Source organism: Stegodyphus dumicola, chromosome 2 (genome assembly GCF_044657685.1).
Source record: "Stegodyphus dumicola isolate Sdum_Otavi_A_Nest chromosome 2, ASM4465768v1".
Lineage (NCBI taxonomy): Eukaryota > Metazoa > Arthropoda > Arachnida > Araneae > Eresidae > Stegodyphus > Stegodyphus dumicola.
Window position 1 is genome coordinate 160,947,619 of NC_140769.1, and position 24,702 is coordinate 160,972,320.

Sequence of the window (24,702 nt, forward strand, 5' to 3'; positions counted from 1 at the left end):
AAATGTGATTTTTAAACGTAAACAGAATAGTAACTTTTAAGTTTTGCAGTAGTGAAACACCGTTATTTTATGTGAACAGAATAGTAAAATGAAATGATAAAATACTAGATGAGTAAAACAACGTCCAACAGTAAAAGCATAGTCTTATATATATGTAATTCATCATAAAATAGTAGAATGCACAATTCTTGTAAATAATTATTAAGTAAATAAATGTATACACTTATCAGATCAGAGCACTGCGAAGTCAGTTTTAAACGTAAACAGAATAGCAAATTATGCGTATTCAGCATCATAAACTAACTAAAATATTCAAGTTACTATCGTCTTGGAATTCAACACACTAAACAATTTTCGTTGAAAGCTTTAAATATTCCACATCTTTCGATTGCCACATGCAAGAAACAAAACTTAAAAAAAAAAAAAAAAAAAAATTAACTAAATAAAATTAAATGAAAACATTCATAAATTATAAACTTCATTTCATATGAAATCCAACATTCTCCCACAGCTTAACCTTCTGCAAATATTTATATAAATAAAATATTAAACATATATATAACAATAATATTAAACAGTAAAACTTTTAAAAACAAACAGTATTTCAAAATTAAATTTTAAAAAAATCTGGCTACACTAAATTCACGGTCTTACAGTTACCGAAATAAAGCTCTAGGTTTGCCACAAGAAAATTTACAGCCGGAAACCACAACCAAATTTAAAATTCTCGCCAGGCTTGGCACTCACCCCGATTATGGAATTTTAACCAAAACATCTGCTCTGAAGATATGGATAGTGCTGGCAGATCAACTTCCAGTTCATTGCGTGTGGCGACGTTACCCTTGCCCGCAGAGCAGCATGAAATTGATAAACAGATTTCGGAATGGTTAGAAAAACAAAGGATATGCCTTTATCTATTTTTTGCGACGATTCCACTTTTAGTTTAATAGACTTCAAAACATACTTTCGCTTTGTAGATCCTTTTTAGATATTAATAAATATATATCGGAAATTCTATTTGACATAATCGAAAGTTCAAGCTTACTTTTACAAAATTGCTCTAACAGTCTGTAAAAAATAATAAGCCGGATCCAATTCGAAGATTAAGGAACAACGCAATCTGCAACATTAACTGACTCAGAAAATTTTAGCTTAGCCTATACCGTCCGTTATACATTAAACGCGCATGCGCACACGCATTTTCGCAGCTGTAAAGGTGTTACTCGACGCATGCGCAGAAAGTTTGTAGCTTTGAGGTCCAGATTATGGGGGTCCGAATTAACGACTTTTGACTGTATTTATTTGTTTACTTTATTAAACATTTCTTTCAATATAAGTTGTTTAAGTTGCTTTGTTTTATGGGATAATACTTTCTCTTTAATTCTAAAAACAGACATAATTTCTTGTTTAGTTACAAAGTCCGCTGTTCAAGTCCTATAATTGCTGTGTCGAGAATACCGACTAATTTTCAATCGAAATTTTTTCGTTTTCAATAACCTCTGTGTCACTTTCTTCTTTATCGGAAGCAAATTATAATGACGAGGAATTTGATTTAAATCATATCAAAGACGGAGTACATCGAGATGAAATACTACATTTAGTAAGGAATTATAAGCCAAATAAAATAAAAACAGCTGCCCTGAAAATAAGGATAGTGCTGACAGATCAACTTCCAATTCATTGCACACCGTGGCATCCCCCCCCCAGCAGAGCAGCGTGAAATTGATAAAACAGATTTCGGAATGGTTTCAGAAACGAAGGATATGCCTTTATCCATTCTTTGCAGCAATTCCACTTTTTGTTTAATGGACTTCTAAACATACTTTCGCTTTGTAGATCCTTTACATATTAGTAAATACATATCGGAAATTCTATTTGACATAATCGAAAGTTCAAGCTTACTTTTATAAAATTGCTCTAACAGTCTGCAAAAAATAATAAGCCGGATCCAAGTCGAAGATTAAGGAACAACGCAATCTGCAACATTAACTGAATTAGATAATTTTAGTTTAGCTAATACCGTATACATTAAACGCACATTCGTAAACGTATTATGCACATGCATATTCGCAGCCATAAAGGTCTTAGGTGCATGCGTCAATGTGACACATGCGCAGAAAGTTTGTAGCTTTGAGGTCCGGATTATGGGTGTCCGAATTAACGACTTTTGACTGTATAACATAAATACACGACAGCTTCTCTTTGAGAGTCTTTCATGAAGATATTCCTCTTCTTTAGCCTATAGCCTGCATGTATTTTGTCCTAGATTAAATAAACAAATGAAACAGTCATTTAATGGTAGCATCCTTCACAATCATTCAAAGTTGAATGCTTGAAGTACACTTAAATATTTATGATTCTTTAACTGGTCCCATTATAATAAACTTTTTTTCCAAAGAATAGTTTTCAGACACTTTATTTCCAAAGATTATCTTATTTATCAATCTTAATTTAAAATCAGCACATAAAATAAAAACAACAAGCAAAGTGATAGCAAATATGTGCCCCATTACTCTGATCTGTGGTTTTGTGTTAAATATAATGGCTGATGCAATTTGTACAGAGGAATGTCCAGGAAGATGATGTATGCAATAACACTGAAATTACATTCATAAGCTACGTACCATATTTACTCAAAAACAAGACCCTCCTTAAATTCCTAGAAAAAAATTAAGAACTACATATACAGATGAATATTTATTTCATTATGCAGAATTCTGAAAAACAGAATCTTAACTTTCCCTCTTCCTTCAGAATTCCCTTAGAACAATGGTACAATTAGATTAGACCCAAAGACATTGCTACTCATTTACAGACTCACCACATAATATGGAAACAAAAAGTCTTATTGGTTTTGGTCTAATAAAAGTGCTCGTCATTAGAGGGTAGGAGGAGATCTGCTGCATGCATAAACTCTGTAACTGCCACAGTGATCCAAGAAGTAAGGTACTATCCACGGAACCATAACTGATTTAATTAATCATTCGTGGTTTCACCTTAATACGGCATATACTTGGACATGCACGGCTTAATCTTTGAGACAAGCATATGACTACTAGTAGGATCAACTGAGTAGCTTTTTTATGTTCATAAAACATTCAAGCTGCACGCAACTCAAAGCCACCAGTGATAGCGCACATCTTGGAAATGCGCTGGAAGCCGCGGTTCAACTGACAGCTCCCTCTTTTATTTCTCACGCATGGAATCTTATCTCATGCTTTCAGTAGCAGTATTTGTTTTAGGCAGTATAGTAGCATAGTAAATACAGACTTAAATTGAAATTTCTCAACTAGATGTGGTTAACATAATTAGTGAGAGTTATCTAGAATATCATAAATGTGGTTATTTCCTATGTGGTTTACTGAGTATTTAAAAAGTGTAATTATTCTGTATAATATAATTAAAATTCTTTCCCTCATTCCATAGTTTCATTTATCAAAACTCCCAATTATAAGATCCTAACAAATTTCAAAATATAAGAAAAAAGGGGGGTTATTTTTGAGTAAACACAGTATAATTACTTAAATCAACAAATTAATCTAGAAATTATACTTCTAAAAATCTGTTTTAGATCTAAAATTTCATAAGTACTGCAAAGAAATAGAGCCTGATTAACATCTAGAACAAGGTCCAGACCTAATATCTCAGAATTTAGGGAACCTAAAATAATCACGTCTTACAAAATCTTGTTCTCCCAAAACAAGGAAAACGAATACTAGGGGGGGTGGAACACTTGCACCTATGGTTCCAGATTATCTTAACCAGGCTCTGATCAGAATTTATGATATTTTTTAAGACTGCTGAAATTCATATTATGGATATAAATTTTACTATCAGAAGTTGGTTATGATTCTATATAATGAAGCATGAGAAACTTTTAGATTTCATACTTAAAAAATAAAATGAAATTTCAGTATTTTACCTCAGTAAAATAGCTTTTTCTTTTGGGTTCAAATTTCCAAAGAACCATGTCAGCTATACATGCTTTATAATTTATCTTACATGCATTAAAATTAATAAGCTAAATTAATGGTGGTGTTGAGAAAGAGATAATTATTAAATATGTAATAAATGCAATAAAACATATATTTTTATGTATTTTAAATTAAATGTACAATGCAATACATATGAAAAATATATGTACAGCGAAAAATGTTTCAATTAAGCTGCAATATAAGTGAATCTTCTTTGTTTCTAAGTCACTACCTTATCATTATGACATTAAAGAATTTAGAAATGATGAACTCAAATGGCAAAGAGGAAGAAACAGAACAAATCATATCACAGTCATTTTCTCATTAACTGGGCCTGTCTAAAAGAAAATGTTAAGTTTGTTTATCGTACAGTGATGGAGAAATTATCATCACAAATCCAAACTGCCCACAAAATAAAAGCATGGCATCTCAGCAGTACTAGCAGATGATGTCTTAGTTTTTTTTTTTTTATTGCTTTTATCTGTAAATTTACATTTTGTACACAAAATAATTTAAGACATCCTACGAGCATGGTGGAAGGGGAGAAAACTACCTTAGCCTTTGACCCAAGTTCAAATCCTGGACACAGCTATTTATAAGGTGATTCCTGGTGGGCCTCTGTTCCTTGGGAGATTCTCCTTCAAAATTTGGAAAGTTAAGCAAGTTTGTACTGTCACCCTGTCAAAAGTCTACACCAATGGCAGATGTAACACTTGCACTCTTAGCCACTCTAAAATTTGTGGATTTGATCCGATATCACAGAAAGACAAGTCACAAGTCATATAATTTAATTGTATGTAATCCATAATGTGTAAATGCTGCACGATAAAAAATAAATAATAATAATAAAAAGATTGACTTACTGATTTTTTATGCAAGTTTGAACTGATGGCATTCTTCAAGTTGTATTATAAATATTGTTCTTTAACGTCATTTATAACTTAATTTCTTCACAAATGTTTATTATGCCATTACTAACAATGTGTTCATTTTGCTCCAAATATTGATTTAATTTACATAATTAAATGAATTTACTTCTAGCTTAAACTCCTAAAAATACAGGTAAATTGTTAATAGTATTTTTCTATTTATCTTTATATATATATATATATATATATATATATACAGTTATTCCTGTGTCAGTTCTCCTCAAACTGTGGGCAATGCTCCTGGTACTACCCAGTTAATTAGGAGCTGACTGTATACTTCTGCCATCTGTAGTTGCAAATGAAGCCAATAAAAGCAACAGAATGAAAAAATTTTGGAGTACAATTTTATGGTCTGTTTACAATTGCACATTTAAATAAATGCAGCATACAATCCACCTTTAGTTTCTGAGAAATATGTATCACCCACAAATTACAAGTACTTAGAATGAATCTAAATTGAATTAAATAGCAACTATTAATTAGATTAAAACCATAAAATTAATGCAAAGATATTTTATAATGGTAACAGGAATCTGCACACTACAACTTTACAGTAAAAACAACCAACATAACATTTTTATTCTACTATGAAATTATAAATTCTATTATGGGCAAGTATATTTAACGCTTCATCATTTTAACATGCTCAATATGGAATAACAACATTACACAATCAGAAATACCATAAATGAGTATGAAAAGTTTTGGCTAAAAATAAAAAATGAACAAAAACTTTTTCTGACTTGGTAAAATTACCAATTATCATTTCTTAATTAGATTTAACAGATACCAATTTCCTGAATGATAATCACCAAATTTTTAAATAAATATATTTAAAATCACAGAAAAGCTTAAAAAACAATTTGCTGCATTTCTATTTACCAATTCTTTGGTTAACCTTCTTTGCATTTTAGGAAATACTCATTGAAAGTTCAAAAGCACATTCCTTCCACTTAAAAATATTTAAATTTGAGACAAAGTACAAAGAAATTTAGAAAAAACAGTTTCAGAGGACTTATTCACAAAGTTGCATTGTGTCAAATTCAAAGACAAACACACAATTATATTTACACAGAACAGTCACAATGATGGATTAACATTACAGATGAAAAATCATTTGCACTGCCAAGTATTTGAATACCCAGCTGAAATGCCAGATTGAAAAATATTTGATATAATAAAAAAATGAATTTTCATTAGCTTGAATGTGATAATTTGTCATGATTTTTTGAATGCATTTTATAATTTACAAAGCAATTTTATCAATGCTTCTATCTTTTTTCCTAAGCTCTTCTTTGAAAGTTTGGTTAGTGTCAGTACCCTGAACCAGTTCATATGACGATTTTAGGCACTTCTCACATTTCTCAGTTTGTGTTCCGGAGGTGATATCATTTCCACATTCTTTGCATTTTTTTATATTTTCTTCTCCACTTTTTGTTGTCCTTTTTTCTTTTTTATTATCTTCTGAAAGTAAACTGTCTTTTTCAAAATTAGGACCTTTAAGCCTTTTGGAAGCATTTGTGCTACCATCAGCTGCACGCTTGGCTGCACCACTATGAACTAGATACACATGATTTTCAAACAACCTATACAGATTAAAGGTGGCAGAACAAACAGTACATTTATATGAAAGGTGAGCAGGTTTTAATGTAATTTTATGCACTTGGTTCATATGGCTAACCAGTTTACTTGCATAGACTCTTCCACAAATTGTACAACAGCCAGCATCTTTACCTTTATTTGCTAATTCTTGCATGTTAGAAGTTACAAGGCCATGAGCACCCAAAAGATGGCGCTCCAGACCTTGGTCTGTAAAAAAACGCCACTGGCACTTTTGACAATTTAATGGAGGTCTACTAATTAACATTTTTGGATGAATTTTTACTTTATGAATGAGTTGCATATGCGTACGTAGCTGTTCAAGGTCTTTTATGTACCCATCACATATTTCACACACTACCAAGCTACTAGACTGCAAGGATGAATTACCTGAGGGTGTGGATGGCTTGATAAGAGGAACAGGATATGGGCCTTGCAGTTTAGGTAGTGGAGTTATGGTGATATCAGGAATATTCTTGGGAGAAGTTTGTTGATGCAGTCCACTTCCAAATAAAGTATTAAAAAATGGTGATGGCGGTGTAGGTAATTTCTTTTGTCCGCTGTTAACAAGAGTTGATGAGAAAGGAAATTGTGAAGGTGAAGTGACTAAGTGACTGTTTCCTAGAACGGGCATTATTTGTCCACTGGAATTCACAACTTGGAAAAAATGATTAGGAGGAGGCATATGCATAGGAGGAGGAGGCATCGAAGCACCAAGTTGAGATAGATTGCTGGAGTGAGCAGGTCGTAAGTTCATTCCAGGCATTTGCATAGGCGGCATCATCTGATTCTGTATTGGCATATTATCTGTTAAAGGAGATGTTGCGCTAGGCCTATAAGAAGGTAGATGATTGGGAATTAATGGTGAATGACTAATATTAGATGAAAACTGATTCATATGCTGAAGTGAATCAGAAATAGTATCTACTTTCTTGGGACGTCCCCTACCCCTCTGCATTGAGCTCAGAGATTTTTCATATGCTTTAACAACAGCTACAGTAATAGGTTTAGGTGTAAGGGCTGGGTATTCAAAGTCTTTCGGTGGAGCTTGATTTACGCCGTTATCAAAGAATCTTTGACATTTTGTTAAATGAGTGTTCAATTTTACTTTAGAATTGCTTTCGAAAGAACAGTATGGACATTCAAAGAATAGAACAGGAGGTTGAATGCGACCTGTTTTCTTATGTATGGTTAGCATGTGGTCCAACATTCCTTTAGGGTCACGACTGACAACTTCACAAAAATTACACTGATATTCTCTACGTGCAGTAATGTGTGGTACTAATAAATGTCCTTCCATTACTATAGATGATTCAGTACTAAAACCACATGTTTTACATGCTTTAAAAGGAAAAGAATATACACTGTTTGCTTTTTTTGCTTCAGCATAATGATTTTCATGCAGCACAAGTTCTTCTTCAAGTTGAGGAAGCTTGCCTTCTCTTTTAATTTGCCTCTTCTTTATTCTTGTCATGTCCCGGTGAAACCACTCATTAACACGACTCAAACCTATTCCAATGAGAAGCTCTCCTGCAGCTGTGTGAAAGAAATCCTTAGTTTCAGTTTTAGATTCTTTCTCTTTAGGAGGAAATGTATCTGGTTCTTTTAAAAGATAAGGGGCTACTAAGGAAGGGCTTTCAATGAGAGCTTCTGTACTTCGGAGAGTAAAATCGCCTTTGACAGATATATATTTACCAATTGTTACCATATCTGTAAAAACGTCTGGAAAACCAGTTTCTTCTTTGGAAATTTCTGTATATACAAAACTGTCAGAAGGATCACTAGTTAATCTATCATGTGAATTACCCACATGGTCATCCTTATTTTCTTTTGTACAGCTTCTAAAGTGGTCAGGTTTTTGAGTTAAAAAATGTGAAGACTTTGTCAATGGAATATCTTCCATTTGTGCATAAGAATGTATGCGATCTTTGTCAAATCCAATTGAATTTAAGTGCTCATTCAATTTTTCAAGTGGATTAGAATTGGTAAAATTGTTCTCATTACACTCAATTGGCTTTAAACTATCAGGTGGGTAATTGAAATTAGGTAAATTGAAATCCATAGGTTTATTAGTAATATTTTCAACCAAACTTGTATTTGTAATTGAAGGAGATGGTGAGTGAACTGATGTATGCTTAAAAGGCTGCTCTGGTTGAGTCAAAGGAAAATTATATGGATGTGGATATTCTTTTGAACTGTTTCTCTCTACATCTTTTATTTGACTTTCTAAATCACAAACTTTGGGAAGAAATGAAAAGTTTAATGGTTGCTTTACAGATGATTTAGCTATACCTTCATGATCCTTAACTCTAGTAACATCAGGTGACAAGATTTGAGTTTCTTTTCCTGAAAGAGTGAGTGTACTATTTATATCATTTAGCCCTTCCTTCTGACTTAAAATGGATGGTTCGCTTGAACTAATCCGTGCGCTTTCAGTTTCATTTTTACATTCAGTTTCATTAATCAAATGTGTTGTATCTTCCAATTCAAGGCCTTTATTATTTATATCACTTTTTTTACTTTGAACAGAAAAATTAACAGTACTAATTTCACTCATTGAGCAAGGTATTTCACAAGAATTGAGAGATTTAATTTCTGATTCCACTTTATCACCAAACTTGAATGAAGACTGTTCTTTTGAAGAAGGTGACATTTCACATGCATTTATTTCACTAGATTGTTCAACTACAGTTTTTACTTCACCTTCAGGTGAAGGAGAACTACATTTTACATCCTTTGATAAGGAGCATATTTCTCTCTGACATGATTCACTCAGCAATCCATTTTCTTTTGTCCTAGACCTTGTAACTTCCTTGAAAAATGGTACTGGCAAACCAGGAAAGCTATCTGAAGTGGAATCAGAAACAGAATTGTTATTACTTTGAGTTGCATCCTTGCCTTTAGGTAAATTTTCATTGTTATGTTCTGCCACTTCGGCTTCAGGGTTGGTTTCAACTTCTTTAGAAAGATGAGGTTCTATTAGTTTGTTGACAGAACTAAGCAATGCACTAACAGCATCTTTCTGTTTATCAGGAGAATTTTCTGCTACTTCTCCATTAATCACAGAATCCATCTTAAACACAAATTTTCAGAAATAAATTCAATTACTTTTCAATTTTAGAAATTCTGTATAGTATATTTAATGATAATTAACTTATATACATATTGATCTTTTATGCACTAGTATCATTGCAATGCTTCTAAAATTATTTTCCATCCATATCACAAAGATTTGACCTGAAAAGAAATAAAATCATTTAAACTGAGGCATCTACAACTCAGACTTCACACATCATAAAATTTTAAGTGGAAAATGAATAAATAAATAAATAAAAATACTAATATTTCGAACAATTGAAATGCTACTGGAAACTGAAATAGGGGTGAACCCTCTTATGGCTACCACCTCAGAAGGCGACTAATTTTGCTAAGGACAATGTCACTGATGATTATATTCTTCTCTACTCCATCCAGACCATTTAAAATATATTAAGGGAACCAACAAAATGTCTAATTTTGGTATCACACTGAAATATTTTTTGTACTAAATATATGCATGAAAAATAAAAAGAGAAATTTGGTAATAACCTCTTAATTAAAGATATAAGATAAATCTTTTAAAAAGAAAAAAAAAAATCATCACATATTTCCCATGAAATACATCCATTATGTGTTAATGCCATGAAGATATTTTTCATTTTGTCACATTTTCCTGGAATTCTACATTTATAAATCTTGCCTTTAAATCCATCTAAACTTTCTGAGATGCTAGGTCTAGTATCCTACCAATTCTGTAAGAGCAAAGCAAAAAAACTAGATTTTTGAAAAATTTAAGTTCAGAAACAAGATAAAACTAACAAAGTTAAATACTCTGACAGAAGTACATGGGAAAATACTCTTATAATGAAAAACTAAAATTATTTTAAAATAATTACAGTAGCTTCTTTGTTATATCTACAGAGTATTTCAGAAACAGTGCTTTACAGCACTTATTATTTTGGTTATTTTTCAAAATCATTTCAACATTATTTCTTAAATATAATTATAACATTTTATCAATGCTATGTTTGTAAAAAAAAAAAAAAAAAAAAAAAAAAAAACTCCATATAAAAAAAAAAATTGTGTATACAAATTGATCTTGAAATCGCCAAATTTAGTACTGGATATTAAAAGAACTCATATTTCAAAAAAGGGAAGAGTTTTTCTGATGTACTATTTTATAAACTCTTCATTCACAAAAAAGAAATAATTTCAAAATGTTTATGTTTCAACTGAGCCAGCGCCTCGAGCCTAAATCTCAAGGTATTGACCATTTATATTACGCTGTAGTCTTGAATGTACCTTAACCCATCAAATATTATATATTTGTTGGAATGTACTACAGTTGTAATAGAAATCCTTCCAAAATCACGCATGCATCAAAGCATTTACACACTTACCAAAGCATCTCCAAAAAATATTCTTACAAAATGTTAATTCAATTTTAAAATGGTAATTGTAAAAAAAGAGATGAAAATGTTAACCAAATAAAGTTAAGGACGTGTTTTTTTTATTTTATTTTGGCCAAAATTAAGAACGTTTGAGGAACAAAAATACTCTTATTAAAAAAAAAACACCTTAAGGACTTCAAAGTACTTTTAAGGACTATTATAGCAAAACAGCAGCTGATATTTCAATTAGTTCCATACAGGTTCAATAGGATATGTATCAGTAGAACAGGTAAGCCAAAAAATGCTTGTTGGACATGGCAAACTTACTCCTCATCTAACCCATGGCTTTTTGTGAACAGGCATTATTTTGCAGAAATATTGCAGCTGGAATCTTTCCCAGGAATGAGAATACAATTTTATACACATACTGTTAGGATATTAATGTTCTACACACCACCACCAGAGGAGATCAACTATGACAAGTCATGACTTCCCAGATCTGAACCCATTCATGCCTATATGGATTTATCACTCAAATGTGAAGGAACTATGTAACTTAATTTGACAGAGTCCCTTAGCTTCTGAGGTATGGAAAAGGCCTCCAACGTACGTACAAGTAAACTCGATGCTATATGTTGCTCATCAAAAGTTTGTAGAATTTCACATTGCTCTGTGCTGGTACTGCTGCAAACAGAACAGTTAATATTACAAACAGCACAAATAAATAGTTCTGAGATCAGATTTGCTCCTGAAAAGCATGTGATCTTTTGTGATTTTAATTGTTGAAAACAATGTTTCAACCTTTCCCCCCCAAAAAAAAAATTGTTTTGTAAGATGCTCTTCCAAGAGGTGGAAATTTGTTTCCATCAACTAAATATCGGAAGTTCCTATGTGATACACTGGATTTTGTCATTTTGAAGTTCCAAAATTTTTAGCTCCAGTTCTGTTCTTGCTTGAATAAACTCTGCAATACATGCTCAGTGAATTAATACTTCCTTCCCTCTATCATGTAAAGCCATTCAACGATATAAAATAATTCAGGCAGCTGCAGATAAAACCAGAATGAATAGTGATGAACTGGCAACAACAAGATACTATTTAAATTCCAAAGGATTGGGCAAGCTATAGCATTCTGTACAATCTGCAGAATGCTAACATTCTTTTAAGAGAATGAATTTAAAATTTGCTATCATAACCTTAATTATCACCATATTAAAAAGACATTCAACAGTCTTTTTTGAAAATTGAAAGTAGGTAAAAAATTAATTTGTAAAGAATTAAATAGAAAATATTAGCTCCAATATTATAGCCCATAAATATATTTCATATTTTAGACTTGTTTTTAGTTCACTTATCAAGAGGTAATGTGGTTATTTTAATCTAGTAATTTAAATTAAAAAAGAAGCTCTAAAGCTTTTTTGTTCTCATATGATATTGCAATTTACTAGCAGCAGACTGAATTTTGAAAACATTCTTACGATACTTGGAAATTTTGCTTTAGATGTAAATAACAATTTAATTACTTCTCCGTATTTTTCAATATAGCTCTGAATTTTCATTAGTTTTCTAACAATACAATTAATGCAACATTTTTTCACTTCTTTCCTTTTGAAAAGTACAAAGCAAAACTCCCCCCAGAGACATTGAAAATGACACACATAAAACAGCAATAAATATATGGCGTTTGTTACAATTCGGGGGGGGGGGGGAAGCAGTATTATGCAGTAGCAGTATTGTTAGCTTATGTTCAAATGTAACATTTATGCTAATCTACTTACAAAAGTAGTCAAGCTTTGTACATAAGGCTTAAAAATGGATTCTTTAATAAGCCCCTGAGATGCGATTTATAAAATACATTTTCAATAACATAAAACATTTAGTAAGATAAGTTTACCAATCTTCCATCTCACAGGAAGTTGGGAATTGAGTGATCTGATTGCGTCTTTTTTCAGGAGGATTTGCAGAGAATCACATTGCATGTACCTCCCAAATCTGGAACACTGAATGATCTTCAAAAATGCATAAACACTGTTGTCAACTCCATTATACAAGATAACTGTATATCATATCATGTGGTTGGAGCTTGTTTCCCATATAACAGGTGAGATGCACATGGAATACTTGTGAATTCAAATCAACACCATCAAAACTTAATGATTTCATGAAATTATGATCCCTTCCCCCCCAAAAAAAAATAGCACTTTTTTCAAATCAGCATAGTTTTAATCCAATTCTGAATACAAAATAACAAACAAGACAACCAGTACAAATTAAAAGTATTATTTTAAACTTATGTTAATTTTTTTAAATTAAAGTGGATCCTATGTCAACAGCATTTATATTTTAAACATTAAATACACAATAAATACTCTAAATCACCTAAGATATCCACTTATAAAAATGACAGTATTTCCAAGAGCACAAAGAAACACTTGTAATTGACTTCACTTTTAGACAATAACCACCGCAACAGAAGACCAAAATGAACTACAGATATATATAGTAGACTTGGAGAGTGTTCCATGTTAGGAATTATAAAACATTTCAAAAAGGAAAATTAATTTAATAATTTATATTAATTATTCAGAAATTCAAAATTTATCCCTATTTTTCAAAGACCTTTAGCATTAATAATCATGGAGTAACACACAGACCTGTAGATTATTAAGTGAACAATGATAATTACCTCACTTTCAGATCAAAGGGACTAAACATAGTGCTTGCATAGAAGTTCACATTTTTGCATGAACTTTGATGTGACAAGCCAAAGAATACCTCCAAAGGAAGACAACCGCTGAGATTGCTGCAACAGATCATCATAATAAAATTTTCTGCTGCTTCAATAGAAGCGAAAACTTATTCTGAAGAAGCCTGATCAAATGCATATAAGGTACAAAATATTGAGATATATCAAATAAGATTCGAAGGTCTTGAACTCTCGAAAGCATTATGCTATGTTCATTAAGTGTAATAAACTATCTAATACAGAGGTGATTAAATTTGAACGTGCCTTTACTGGCTGAGAATCAGGATGGGTATTTTTATGTGTTTGAGCAGTTCAAAACATTAGGTGGGGTTGCCTAGAATAAGGGAATCACACCAGCTGGCTTGTTCTGCGCTTTATTTAGTAGCCCTTATGACGAATGAGAGGAGTGTGCCCATCTCTACTGAGCAAACCCTAATTATTAAGTTCCTCATCCATGTAAACGTGAAACCAATCAAACTTTACCACAGACTGCAGTTCAGGGAAGCTACCCTTTCATGGTCAAAAGTGAAGGTTTGGTGCAACAAATTCAAGCAAGGCCGTTAACATGTTATGAATCAAGGTTATCCCCATCATCCTCGCACCAGTGTGACTAATGAAAACATTGCACAAATCTGCGAGTTTATTAAACGGGAGCTAAGCTGCACAGTGTTTCAAATTTCAGAACTTGGTGTCAGCTATGGCAGTGTCCAATTAGTCATCAGAAAGCAGTTGGGCTTCAGAAAAATCTTAGCTCGTTGGGTGCCAAAGTTGCTGAATGATGATAAAAAGCTGCATGAGTTTCCATTTCTCAACTGTTTCAAACTCGTTTTGAAGAAAACAGAGAAGCTTTCTGAATAAAATTGCCACCTGTGACGAGACATGGGTCGATCATTACACTCCTCAACAAATTCGTGCAAGCATAGATTGGATAAGGAAAGGCAAAAGAAACCCTGTGAAAGCCAAGACTCGAATGTCTGTGGGAAAAGTGTTGGCCACGATTTTTAGGGATTGGAGGGAGGTGTTAATTGGTGGATTTCTTACATGGACAACAGACCAAGCAACCTACTACTGCAGTCTCTTGGATCAAGTTAGTCTTAGTATCAATGCAAAAGATGAGACTGTCCTATCTGTGAAGTGTTGATCCTCCATGACAGCGGCAGACCTCACAAAACTGGTGTAACGCAGCAAAAACTGATAGAAATGCTTGATCATCCACTTTACAGCCTAGACTTATTGCAATGCAGTTTTCACGTGTTTGTACACCTCAAAGTACTTGAAGACAAGCAATTTGAGACCAAAGATTAAATGGAAACATTCATGTACAACAGGTTAGACACCCATCCAACGTCATTCTACAAAAATGGAGTGAAAAAAATTATCCAAATGTCGGGGAAAACGCGTCATAAAAAAGAGGGCATTAATTAAAAAATAATTTGAAGAAATATAGAAGTTTCCTATAAAATACATTCTGTTTGAACAAAACACTCATATAAATATTTGATTCATTCTCATATATGATAAAAAAAATTTTAATAAAAGTTCAAAATCCAGAACCATAAAGACTAGCGATTCCAGAAATTATTGGGTCAGTCCATAAATTCGTGCGCACTTTTTGGTAAATTTTTAAGTAATACAGTCAAAAGTCGTTAATCCGGACTCGTTGGGACTTCGGCAATTCCGGATTATCGATTTTTCCAGATTATAGATCATCAGTTTAAATCTGGTAAGATGGCATGCAGAAATTATAAAATTAAAAATATGAAACCGTAATTTATGAAATAAAGAACAATTATGATCTAAAGGGCATCAAAATTTACAAAAAAAAAAAAAAAAAAAAAAAAAAAAAAAAAAAAGCTTAATATTTATTTGTTTACTTTATTAAACATTTCTTTCAATGTAAGTTGTTTAAGTTGCTTCATTTTATGTGATAATACTTTCTCTTTAATTCTATAAACAGACATAATTTCTTGTTCAGTTACAAACTTCAACTGTTCAAGTCCTATAATTGCTGTGTCGAGAATACCGACTAATCTGTCAATTGAAATTTTTTTCGTTTTCAATAACCTCTGTGTCACTTTCTTCTTTATCGGAAGCAAATTATAATGACAAGGAATTTGATTTAAATCATATCAAAGACGGAGTACATCGAGATGAAATACTACATTTAGTAAGTAATTATAAGCGAAATAAAATAAAAACATGTGCCCTGAAGATAAGGATAGTGCTGACAGATTAACTTCCAATTCATTGCGCGTTTCGGCGTTCCCCCCCCCAGGCCGCAGAGCAGCGTGAAATTGATAAACAGATTTCGGAATGGTTTGAGAAATGAAGGATATGCCTTTATCCATTTTTTGTTTAATGGACTTCTAAACATACTTTCGCTTTGTAGATCCTTTACATATTAGTAAATACATATCGGAAATTCTATTTGAAATAATCGAAAGTTCAAGCTTACTTTTATAAAATTGCTATAACAGTCTGCAAAAAATAATAAGCCGGATCCAATTCGAAAATTAAGGAACAACGCAATCTGCAACATTAACTGAATTAGATAATTTTAGTTTAGCTTATACCGTTCGTTATACATTAAACGCGCAAGCGTAAACGTATTACGCACATGCATATTCGCAGCGGTAAAAGTCTTACGTGCATGCGTCAACGCGACGCACGCGCAGAAAGTTTGTAGCTTTGAGGTCCGGATTATGGGTGTCCGAATGAATGACTTTTGACTGTATAAAAAAACATAATTTAACATTTTAATCAATTGTATATTTTCCTCTATCTACAATGTCTTGCTATCTTACAGGCAGCTTTTTTCTGTAGAAAGACTCTGGTTTTGATGCAAAAACTTGAAAGTTCATTGTGTTACATCCTGTTTAGAATTTGATTTTTTTTCCAGTAAAAAATTTTGTAAGGCCATGAAAGAAAATCACTTAGGGCAATATCTGGGTAGTAAGCAGGATGTGGCAAACGCTCCCAATTAAATTCACTAATTTTTTGCAGCGTTGTTTCAGCCGTATGCTGTCTAGCGTTATGACGAAACATCTTGATATTCACCAATTGTGGATGTTTTCTGATCGATTCTGAGTTTAGACAGTAAAGTTGTTCACTATATACTTCTGAATTTATGGTTTGATTTGGTTCTAAGAGTTCAAAATGTCCTGAACGAGGTTCATCATCAATGCTGCTTTTTCCAACCTAATGTTTTAAGCCATTTTTGGGCAGTCCTTACACTAATAGTGCGTTCACCATGTACACTATTAATTTTTATTGCTGCAAATCTGACAGATTCACCACACGGAAATAAAAAAATGTAGCACAGTACGTTTGTACTGATCATCTATATTCATCTTCTATGGGTACTAAAATGCATTCGATATTTACGAAATTTGGTGATGAACTGAATATGTTAGTCAAACGATGACAAGTTTCAACATTCAAAATTGTATCATTTTAGTAAATGCATCATAGTAAATTCACGCATACTCTTAATGCGCACAAACTTATGGAATGACCCGATAGATCATTTTAAATCTAGTAAATTGAGATGTAGAAACTATAAAATTAAAAATATGAAATAATGTACCATTCATGACTTTAAGGGAATCAGTTTTTACACTCAATATTTGCTTGTTTGTCTCATTACACATTTCTTTCAATGCAAGCTGTTTCATTTTTTGTGCTACAACTTTCCCTTTAATTTTATAGAGACATAATTTGTTCAGCTAGAAAGTTCCACTGCTTAAGTCCTGTAATTTGCATGCCCACAATTCCCACTAATCTTCAACTGAATTGCTTTTTTCTAAACACCCTCTTTGTCACTTTCTTCATTATCAGTAGTGATATTTCCATGTTTTCATTTTGCAGATTCTGCGGTTCCAGAATTAGAAACTCTTTTTGACATACCTGAAAATTCAAACTTTAATTTTGACAAAATATCTGTAAGAATAACAGCCTGCACAAAAATAATAAGCTGAATTATATTAGAAAACTCAGAAAGAAGAGTGCAATTTCCCGTGCTATCTGAACTTCAATTACACAAATCTAATTCTTTCTCCCTGCTATGCCATAAAAAGAAAAATAATATGAGCAACATCTCATTTCCAACAAATATGTTTTGGGGCTTCACTTATTGTTTAGACTACAAGGATGAATGCTAACTCTCTCCAACCACTCAAGGGCTAAAAATGTAATCATGGCCAATTCCAATCAACGTACTGTCATTGGCCATGGTGCAATTCTCGAGCCAGCAAGTATTAGAAAGTGACATGCAGTAATAATCTTTAGTTAGTTGGGAGAGAAAATGCTGTTATGTATGCTTGTCTGTTCTTGAGAGTTATATTCCACATTCCTAGAATCTGTAAGGGGGGAGAACAATATAATAATACTCTCACTGACAGTGCAGTTTACCAGTGTGCAGCTGCTATTGTACTTTTTTATATTTTTATCTGTACTTTTGCCCTACATAATTCAAAAGTAAAATCACAAAATTTTTTAGCAGCATTTTTTTTAGAATTCCAAATTTAATGTTAAGTGTTGCCATTAATTTCTTATAATCTTTACTCAATTGATTATACCAAATTTTAAGTTTTTTTAGTATCATGACTTACACAACTTTTTTTTAAAATTTATTATTATCTTTTTAACTCTACTCATTAAACATCACTTTCTTTATACTTATACTTACAAACCTACGACAGTCCAAAACCAGGAGAATTCTCACAATATTTTTTAATGATAAAAATACATAGAACAAAAATCTATATTTTTCACAATTAATTATTTTTAAATAGTATTTAGATAATGTCTGAAAGTTTAGTTACTAATTCTTCAGTGCAAGAAGTTCCAATGGTCGAGGATTCTAAATAAATATTTCTTTAAAGATAACCAACATGCACATACATATTTCAAACATTTTCTTATGTCAGTATTTATGCAGTTATGTTAGAACTGTTTCATTTCTTTCACACCCTTTTAGAACTCTTTGCAAGATAATAAATATCAATAATGTGTTCATTGATACTTACTGGCAAAGAAGCTGCTCCTTTTTCAGTTACTAAATTTAAGGTGATAGGATGTGCACCTCATAATTTGAAAATCTGAATTTTTCTAAAATATCTGCAATAAGAGTCTTCAAACCTACCATTACTGGTGCATTGTTGATAATTGCTAAGCAATTACTCAAAGAAATTCCATTTTTCTTTTAAAGTTTTAATAATCAGCTGCCTATTTGAAAGCCTGTCAAAACTCCTAAAGTAGGAACAGAAAGTTAACTACACTCAATTTCTGAAAACTCTGGATTAAGAAAAGAAACAATAATTGTTTCACAGTTTTGTATCGGTATTATTGCTTTCATCTGTAGAGAGACAGAATTGAGCTATTTTAGTGCAATCAATAACTGAAGATTTATTTTGCATACCCATTCTTTTAACAACTGCAGCTGGTTTTGTACTTGAGCATTTCTTATGAATTTCACTATTGGGAAACATTTTTCTAAATAAAGCTGTAGCATTATTTGAAATATTCAGTGGCAGGTTGTACTCCAGTAAAAAGTCAGAGAACAGGCATTCTGCAATAATAAATTTTTGGGCCTTTATTTCCCCAGAATTTAATTTTTCGTATTTTCAATACAACAGATGTTGTCCTTTTGTGTATACACATATAATCGCAGTGACAAATGGTGACTAATGAAAATGTATTACATTTCCTTAATGAAATAATAGAAGGAAAGTCATCTGTGTATAATTTTTGAAAAGTACATGAATATTTTACCTTTATCACAGACATAACTAAGATAAAAGATCATAATTTTTTAAAATATTTCTTGAAAGCATGTGAAACTCACAGCACTCTGTAGTGAGACAAAATAATAACCTATATCTTATGCTTATTGGCTAATATATCCCAGATGGCCTGGAGAACTTTAACGTTTTCAATACATATGCTCTCATACACAGCACAAGTGTACCATGATGCCTCACTGATGAAACTATAGCTTTCTTTTACAAGTAATCTACAGGAAAGACCAAGCAGTTTTAGAAGCCCAAAATCACTTTTTTTTTTTATCATATAATGAAGAATTAAGCCAAGCTACATAAAAATCACGAGAAATTTTAAGAATAAGAGTAAGTCAGGAGAAATATGTTTAATCAGATTCACAGGAGTATGGTCAGAATTCAGGAGTGTTCCACCTAAATCAGAAGATTTGGCAATTCTGCTAAAATCCAACAGTAAAATTATAAGTATTTAAAAACAGCATAGATTTAGAATTCCTGATATTGCCATATTTATTCTATATTTGCTATATTATTTTTAAAAACAACACATGACGATTGCAACGTTCTTTTATTTGAAACGTGATACGGACAAAAAAGTGAGGATTGAGACCAATAACACTTCAGGTGCTAATCCCCCCCTTGACTGTTTGGAGGTCTGGATACTAGATTATTCCAGATATTGGATGTCCAGACTTTGAGCTTTGCACAGCATTAAGAAACAATTTCCCCTTGAAAGCCCTTTTTCAACAGATAACATGCAAATGCTAAAACTTCCATGTTACATGCTTAAAAAATGCCTTTCTCTTTTTGATGTACAATTAATTCAATAAAAACGATCATTAGTTTGAATCTTGAAAAATTTCTATGTTAAGATATTTGACCCCGTCCAAATATATATATCCCCAAATGTAGAAAATGCAAATGAAATCTAAAACAAAATGAAAAAATGAAACAAAGAAGTTTTACCAAAATTTTCATTTTGCTTCTTAGCTAAAATTACTTTTAAAAGGATTACAGTATACAGGAGGAAATTTTTTATTCAAATTAATTGCTGTGATCAGGGACAAAAAGTACAGTGAATCTCTCGAAGATGATTTCACTAGTTTTAGATGATTTGGATCTTTTGTAAAGATGGTCGCCTTACAGAAGTGAATAGCGATGTCTACATTCTCAAAAATGCTGTAATTTTTAGAAATGTTTACATGAAAAGGGTTCACTGTACTTATTCTAATGTGTGTTATTCTAGAAACAATAATACATTAAGTTGATTTCAAAGTAAGTGTGTGTGTATAAGCAAACATACATACAAGGTGGGCATAAAACAAACTTCTTTAATGTATGAACCGTAGAGAAAAGTGCAATTCCAATTAGTTTTTCTTCCTTTCCTCTCTTATGCTGTCACTAGTCCTCTACAATGCCCTTCGTTGCAAATGTTTTATTTGCACTGGTAATTTTCACCATATATGTACTGTTCAAGGCCATTTATGGGTTTTCAATGACTGATCAATTTGAGCAAGAAAAATGTGGGTGTTGCTATTTGACAATTTTGAAAACTTTTTTTTTTTTTTTTGTGACAGCTTTATTGCTTCAAACCATCACAATCTCAAGTGCATACCTTCAAATAACAATATCTGAAATTTAATTTTGATTGGTTGAGCAGATACAGCATTCGACAATATATCGGAGAAGTACTTTATGACCACCGATATATGTGTATATATAATATATTCCGGCATATAATGTTAACTTTTAATGCAAAATATAGATTGAAATTTACGGGTGTGTGTTATGCATCAGAAATAAAAATGATACATTTAGAAATGAGGAAAAGATGAGCATACAAAAATTATATTTTAACATGTACCTAAATGTGGTTTATTTAAAAGAAATGACATTCCTTATGTACTTTAATAATTTCCTAGTCTGATAACATGAACAGTGCATCACATTCTTCTCCTTTTCTATCTTCAGGCACATCACTGACTTCTGTTTCATTTTTGCCATCAGTGTTATTCTGATTCATAAATAAATAATCAGCTTCCATTCAATCTAGATTGTTAGATACACTATACTTTCTTATGACTTTTAAATTATTTCAAGTTTAATTTCATTCCACACCTTTATTATCTACCCACACAATATTTTTAGACTGGCATAACGTATTTGGCCTTTTTTTCCTTTCTTGCGTTCAATGTTCACTTCAAATGACTACAGAAGGAGAAAATATCTAACTGCTGATTTCACGATTTCATTCGGATCGGGTTGGAAGAGCATCGTTACCTCAAATAATAGCCCCCTTTTCTCCAAACACTAGAATAACATTCTTGTGCACACCTGCACTGAATACAAAGCACCCTCTTTACACAATTATTTATTCCTCAAACACATATTGTTCCCCTTATCACTTAGTCAATTCCGTATACCAATGTTCGAAAGGCAAGGAAAAATCTTCGAATGAATGACTTCAAAAGTTAAGAGCATTGCACATGTATCTTTCATGTTTATTCATAAAGAAAAGGGTGCATATTACAAGATGAATATACCTAAAAACTAAAAAATGTTGGTTGAAATCAGGTGCATGTTACACGCTGGAATATGCGTTATAATTGTAAAATAAAACTGCAGGGCTCTGAAAAAATGTTTATTATCTAACATTTTAATTTTTGGATGAAGTTATTTAGTTCCGTAGCCAGCAATCATTAATGTAATCATGCCAGAAAAAAATTTAATGTAATACACAAATTTTAAATAAGAAATAACAACTACAGAAGTTTGCATTATAAAAATATATACCAAAAAGACAGTAGTTTATTAGATTTTTGACAAGTAGAAAATTTTACGCTAATATCTAGCATTTCTGATGACTAACAACTAATCAGGGTCTGTATTCGGAATGACATGAAGTATAATACTACTAAAGAATAAGAGGGGAAGAATACACAATTCCCCCAAAGCCATGCCCAAAAAATCTTCTTTCCAAATGGCCTTGACTAGCTGCAGTTAGCTAAATATCTTAACAATACATCCCATGAGAAAGCCTACAATAATTCCACTAGTTAAGTGATAATTTCGCTATTTTTCTCATATGCATTGGCTGAATTTGCAAGCTCCTTTTCTCCCCAGTGCCATTAATTCTAATTTTCCCCAGGTATCAAAATTGGTTTGTTTTGTTTTATTTGATTATTACAAAGCATACTAAGGCTATCTGCTTATGAGGAAGGATGCCTTCGTGAAGAGCTTTCTAAGGGAAACTGGCTCACATTCATTTTATGCAAGGGAAAATCATGAAAACAATTGCTCAAGTGGGATGGAAACCCAAGTCAAACTACCATTATTCAACATCTTTAACGATCAGCCACTGCTGTGCTACTAGAAATTGGACAAGGTTGTTCTTTCAGTATGTAAGTCATATCCTTCTAAACCAGGAGACTATTTTCATATGCTCAACTACACAAACTGCAGTAACCGGTGGTACGCAAAAGGAAAATAGGTGGTATGCCAAGAAACAAGTATTTTTAACTATTAAATTCAAAAAATAAATACTCCAACATCCTGTATAAGTTTTTCTCTAACACTCACAAATTTATACATGAGCTTTGTTCAATGTCAATAGCCACTCATATACTTTAGCAAAACTATCCATTTTTAATTTCAAAAATATTCGGTTAATCTTTGGATTATGGTAACTTGGGGATTTTTTGGCGACCAACCCTGCTACAGCAACCTGCTAGTTTTGTTTTGGACGCCATTTTGTTTTCACGAAATAAAGGTTTTTTTTTTTTTTTTTTTTTTTTAACTCAACATTTTTTCCAACAATCTGCTAGTCGAATTACGCGTATATCATGACTTTTATGGAACAAAAATGCTTAATCATGACGAAGATTAGGTGCAAAATTGGGAGAATGTGCAGAATCGCCCACTGCTTGCCGCGTTTTTAAGAACTGCACATACACGGTATCATCAATGTACACGTCGACCTATTTTCACTTTAAAAAAAAAAATCCCAGAATTGCACAAAAATGGCATTGCACACACTCTTGACTTTATCCATGTACACAGCTAAAGTCCTAGCTACTAACCTTTATTGCCTTACCAAAATGTTGCCAAACTACCTGTTACCATATTCCAAAGATTAGCCAAATATTCTTTTAGCCATAGATATACAAAATTTGTCATAAATGATATTTTTGAAAGGAGTACTAGAAAAGGAATGTTGTATTTAACCTTTTGAGGCCGGGGCTTTGGTGGCAGTAAAAGCTACCAAAGGACGGGGAATCTTGAACCGAATGCTTTCCCCCTTTAAGAAATCACCTCCTATTTGCAACAAAATTATATCGAAAATATAATGAAATTTATTTATCTTTTGGGTTTACTTGGAATGTTGATGAAATGGACCCTCAATCTCACTGTGTTGTTTGTGGTGAACTACTATCTAATCAAAGTATGAACCCATCATTTCTTAAAAGACATCTTGAATCTAAGCATGCTAATTTAAAGGATAAATCTGAAGAATATTTTAAGAAGAAATTATCAGAGTTCAAAAATAGTAAGCAAGTAAGGAAAAGTTTTGTTACTTCCAAGTGAAAAAGCTCTGGAAGCTAGTTACCTAGTAAGCCCAGGAATTGCTAAAACTGGGAAGGCTCATACTCTTGGACAAAACCTTATATATTACCAGTAGCTAATAATATCATTTAACATTATTCAATGAAAAAGCAGCTAATGAACTTATTAATATTCCTATATCAAATGATACAGTAAGTTGACGAATTCATGAAATGGCAAATTCCATAAAAGAGACACTTATTTAAAAAATAAAACACAGTGAGTATTTCACATTGCAATTGGATGAAAATACTGATATAATGAACTTTATTCAATATGTTCAAAATGTTTGCATACATTTCAAAGACGATAAACGAATTGCCAAAGAGCATTTATTTTGTGAATCTCTTCATGATAGAGCAATTGCAAATGAAATTTTCAGAAATTTTCAAAGTAATTGACAATTTTATGTCAAAGTATGCTATTCCTTGAAATAAGTGCATTGCTTTATGCAGCTATGAAGCTCGGGCTTGAAAAGGAAAACATTCTGGTGTTATTTCTCAAATAAAGAAAGTCGAACGTAAAACTAAATTTACTCGCTGATCCATTCATCGTGAAGCTTTAGTAAACAAAACAATCCCCAAAACCTGAAAATCGTTTTGAATCAAGCTGAGAAAACTGCAAATTCTATTAAAAGTGAAACTT

General features: G+C 32.1%; 1 protein-coding gene across 5 annotated transcripts in view; it reads right to left on the reverse strand.

Annotated features, from left to right (window-relative positions):
- Nucleotides 1-2,400: 2,400 nt before the first annotated feature.
- LOC118198154 (uncharacterized) overlaps nucleotides 2,401-24,702 on the reverse strand; it is a 143,222-nt gene continuing 120,920 nt past the window's right edge. For all 5 annotated transcript variants that reach the window (XM_085811387.1, XM_085811385.1, XM_085811388.1 and 2 more), the window contains one exon: nucleotides 2,401-9,739. In XM_085811387.1, the coding sequence (XP_085667513.1) occupies nucleotides 6,150-9,575 (3,426 nt within the window). In that variant the 5' untranslated portion in view covers nucleotides 9,576-9,739 and the 3' untranslated portion in view covers nucleotides 2,401-6,149. The remainder of the gene's footprint in view (nucleotides 9,740-24,702) is intronic.